This window comes from Herpailurus yagouaroundi, unplaced genomic scaffold (genome assembly GCF_014898765.1).
Source record: "Herpailurus yagouaroundi ecotype Mexico unplaced genomic scaffold, PumYag 207, whole genome shotgun sequence".
NCBI lineage: Eukaryota > Metazoa > Chordata > Mammalia > Carnivora > Felidae > Herpailurus > Herpailurus yagouaroundi.
In genome coordinates this window covers 996,948-1,001,370 of record NW_024412438.1, presented here as the reverse complement: position 1 = coordinate 1,001,370, position 4,423 = coordinate 996,948, and the positions used below count along the sequence as shown (strand labels likewise).

The window sequence follows — 4,423 nt, the reverse complement described above, 5'->3', positions numbered from 1 at the left end:
CAGACAGAGAGAACACGATGGGGGAGGGGCAGGGAGAGAGAGAGAGACAGACAGACAGACAGACAGAGAGAACACAATCGGGGGAGGGGCAGGGAGAGAGAGAAAGAGACAGACAGAGAGAACACGATCGGGGGAGGGGCAGAGAGAGAGAGAGAGAGAGGGAGAGAGAGACAGAGAGAACACGATCGGGGGAGGGGCAGAGAGAGAGAGAGAGAGAGAGAGGGAGAATTCCAGGCAGGCTCCACCTGTCAGCACCAAGCCCCACATGGGGCTCGAACCCACGAACCGTGAGATGGTGACCAGAGCCGAAGTCAGACGCTCAATCAACCAAGCCACCCAGACGCCCCTCTTTATTTTTCTTAAGGATCTGGCAGTGACGACTATTTATCGTGTATCGCCTCACCAGGTCATAAGCTCCACGGGGCAGGGACTTCACGGGTCATGTCCAGCTCTGGATCCCCAGAGCTGGCGACAGAGCCCGGCACGTAGCAGGCATTCGACTCACACTTAGGAGACCGATGAGTGCACAGGTAGAAAGACAACCACGCGGCCCCTGTCCCCAAGCCGCTCAAAGTCTGGCGGCAGGAAAGAAGGTGACGAGAATTCCCACGCCCCGTGTGGAGCGCGGTTCTAGAAACCGTGTGTGGGTGACACCGGGTGCAGAGAGAGACGTCTGAACCGGCCTGGCGCTCGCCGAGCAGGGCCGGGCGAGCCTCTGGGGGAAGCGACGGATGGTTCAGAGCCCTGTGACGCTGATGGTCAGCACACCGGCCGTTTCTCCTGGCTGAAAAGGGGGAATCTGAAGGAAGACAGGTGGTGGGAGGAGCCAGTTCAGAGGCCTCTCCAGGCAGCCTTACCCAGGCTCCCTCCGGAGGAGGTACCACGGCCCTCACCAGCGAGTGTCTCAACCCGAGGACGCCCAGAGTTGGGGCCCCAGTCTGAACCTTCCTCGGGCTTCGAGGCCTCCAGCGCTCACTGCAAATGCCACCTCCCCGGTGTGACCTCTCCTGATGGTCCCCCACCCCTTCCGACCGGGTGGGATTTTTCTCTCCACCCGGACGGACGGACGTTGTTCCCCTGCCCGGGAGCAGGTGGAGGGAAGCGGTGAGGAGGTGCTCACACGCCTGTCCGTGCCTCCCTCAGGGCCTCACCAACCAGCGGGCCCAGGACATTCTGGCTCGGGACGGGCCCAACGCCCTCACCCCGCCCCCGACCACCCCTGAGTGGGTCAAGTTCTGTCGCCAGCTCTTTGGGGGCTTCTCCATCCTGCTGTGGATCGGGGCCATTCTCTGCTTCCTGGCCTACGGCATCCAGGCCGCCATGGAGGATGAACCATCCAATGACAACGTGAGCCTGCACGCCCGACCCCTGGGCCCACCACCCGTGGCCCTGTCCTTCAAGCCCGAATCCCAGTAGAAGCGGGGGGCAGGGAACAAGGCCCTCACATCACAGCCCCGCGGGCCCCTCTGCCCTTTAGGCTGAAAGGGGGCGAGGCTTCTTTGTGTATCTGTAAGCACACACACGCACACGCATCCGTGAATGAGACAGCCCCTCCCTGTCCTTCCCACCTCCGTGGGATTGTCTGCGTCCCCGGGCGTCAGGTGGAGAGGCCTGGTCCTGGGAACCCCCTACGACCCTCCCCGCCCCTTCCGTTTCTTAGGAAGGAGACTGGAGGGGGAGGTTGGGGAGAAGGTCTTCTGCCATTCCCACACCCGGTCACGGACACAGGCGGCCCCGAATGCCCACCTGAGGGGCAGCTGGCCTTCCCGGGCTGGGAGAAAAGCAAGTCCCTCAAACCTCTCTCCTTCCAGCTCTACTTGGGTGTGGTGCTGGCAGCCGTGGTCATCGTCACCGGCTGCTTCTCCTACTACCAGGAGGCCAAGAGCTCCAAGATCATGGATTCCTTCAAGAACATGGTGCCTCAGGTAGACAGCCGGACGGGGCTCCAAGGCGGGCCACGGGCTTTCTGGAAGCGTCCAGCTCCTCCCCCTCAGCAACTTGCGCTCTGAGACGGCGCCGTGGGCGGAAACACCCTCCCGCTCTCCACGCCAGGAGCTAGTTTCACTGCTAAGGGCGCAGTGCCTTCTCCTCGAGGGGTGGAGGAGAGGGGGGAGGCCAGCACGCAGAGGAAGGTGCTGGCGGGCCGGGCGCGTCGTGAGACGCCTGGGTCCCCCCTCCGCAGCAAGCCCTGGTGGTGCGGGAAGGAGAGAAGGTGCAGATCAACGCGGAGGAGGTGGTGGTGGGAGACCTGGTGGAGGTGAAGGGCGGAGACCGCGTGCCCGCGGACCTCCGGATCATCTCTTCTCACGGCTGCAAGGTGAGGAAGCCGCCAGGTGGCGGCCCGAAGGCGCAGGCCCTACAGAGCTGGGGTGGGGGCGCCCAGTCAGAGGCTGCAGGTTTGGGAGACCCAGGCCCAGTGTCCACCTGCCCCCGCGTCACCCGGCCGAACCCTGCCTCCCGCGGAGCGTTTGTGGATCGTCTCCTCGTGGCTGTGTGTCAGGCGTTTCTTTGGCATCCGCTTCATGCAATCATGTCGCGGGCATTATTATGTGTCAGATGCTTTATTTACATCCCCTTATGCTACTGTTTTTTTAAGTTTTATTTATTTATTTTGAGAGAGAGAGCATGAGCAGGGGAGGGGCAGACAGAGAGGGAGAGAGAGAGAGAATCCCAAGCAGCCTCCGCCCAGTCAGCACAGAGCCCGATGCGGGGCTCGAACTCACGAACGGTGAGATCGTGACCTGAGCTGAAATCGGGAGTCGGACGCTCAACCGGCAGAACCCCCCCCAGGTGCCCCTCCCCCCACAGCTGCCCCTTTAACTCTGCCAGGCGAGTGTTCTCGTGGTGTGTGGCCGCAAGGGCGAATGTGCACGACCCTAGGAGGTTCCATTTTCTTAGCCTGTGATGTTTGAGGAGGCGCCCCCTGCAGTTGTGTGACACAGAGACTCTGGTTACACACCCCGTTTTACAGATGGGTAAATGGAGGAGGTTTTGTTGGTTAGGTCACCAGCCCAAGGCCGCGTAAGAAGCGAGAGCCAGGATCCCGAACCGGGGCACGGACGGTAGCTGAGTAAACACGTGATGAGGGCCAGGGTAATGTGCCCGTCATGTCGCAGAGGTTGAGCGTGGTTGGAGTCCGGGGACAGCTGTGTGTGCACACGTGTGTCAGCCCGTCTCGTGCCCACACACCTACTTCCTCCGCAGGTGGATAACTCATCTCTAACAGGCGAGTCGGAGCCCCAGACCCGCTCCCCCGAGTTCACCCACGAGAACCCCCTGGAGACTCGTAATATCTGTTTCTTCTCTACCAACTGTGTGGAAGGTGAGAAGCCGGCCCCGTGGGAGCGCCCCAGCCCAGCACCCACGGAAGGAAGGGTCCGAATCCCGAACCCCCAGGCAGGGCTGGGGGCTGCGGCCTTACCTAGTTCTCGAAAGTCCTGCCTAAGGCAGAGGGAGGGGACCGAGGGGTCAGGGAGCCCTGAAGAGCAGAAGCAGTCCGTTCCAGACCGGTCCCTTCCACACACACCGTTCCACACGGGACACGCACAGACACCAACGCACACAATTCACAACACGCACCATGTCCCACACCAGCCTCGACTCCGAGAAGTCTTCGGCTGGACTGATTGGTTCCGTTTCTCCTGATTCGGGGACTAGTTGCTTCCCTGTCTCACCCTTGCTCTGACCAGCACGCAGGCTGGGGAGGCTCGAGCCAGCTGAACACCGGGCACCCCCCTCAGTCTGCCCCGTGTGCCCCATCTCTGTTCCGGGTTCCGGACATGAACCAGGGCCAACGGGAGCTTCCCGAGCTGCCACCCCGTAAAGGCAGGAGCCCAAGCCTACCGGAAACCCCTGCCCTCTGCGGCCGTGCCCCCTCGGAGAGAGCCCAACGGCAAGCGCTGCTGGGGACAGAGGCCTGGCCAGACCTGGGGCCTGGGACGGGCCGGAGGTGGCCGCGTGCCCCCTCCCCCTCCACTCCCTTCCTTCCCGACTCACTTCTCCCCAGGGTATTATGTCTCTCTGAGCCGCTTCCCTCCTTCAGCAAATTGGAACTATAATGCAAATCGCCACACATCAAACATCTTACATTTTTAACGTCCCGAGATTCTGAAACGTGCTCCACATTTGCCGCAATTGGTAAAAATGCCTACCAAAATACTCGCGTTGCTTACTCTGAAATGGGCTGTGGAGAAAGGACGAGGAGTGAAGGGAGCTGACGTTTGTCGAAGCCCTGCTACGTCCCAGGCCCCCCGTCAGGTGCAACACAGCACCGTCCCGTTTCGTTATGAAGGCAACCCATCCCTGGGCGGGAAGTCAAACGGGAGTGCAAACCCACGCTTGGCCAGCCCCTACCTGTGTGCTCTTTCCTCAGAGCGCTCGCTCTCCCTCTCGCTCTCCCTCTCGCTCTCCCTCTCGCTCTCCC

General features: G+C 61.7%; 1 protein-coding gene across 1 annotated transcript in view; it reads left to right on the top strand.

Annotated features, from left to right (window-relative positions):
- Positions 1-4,423, top strand: part of LOC121015507 (sodium/potassium-transporting ATPase subunit alpha-2) — a 24,683-nt gene that overhangs the window by 5,638 nt on the left and 14,622 nt on the right. Inside the window, exons 4-7 of the mRNA XM_040452451.1 lie at positions 1,144-1,347; positions 1,812-1,925; positions 2,183-2,317; positions 3,205-3,322. Coding sequence (XP_040308385.1) covers positions 1,144-1,347; positions 1,812-1,925; positions 2,183-2,317; positions 3,205-3,322 — 571 coding nt within the window. The remainder of the gene's footprint in view (positions 1-1,143; positions 1,348-1,811; positions 1,926-2,182; positions 2,318-3,204; positions 3,323-4,423) is intronic.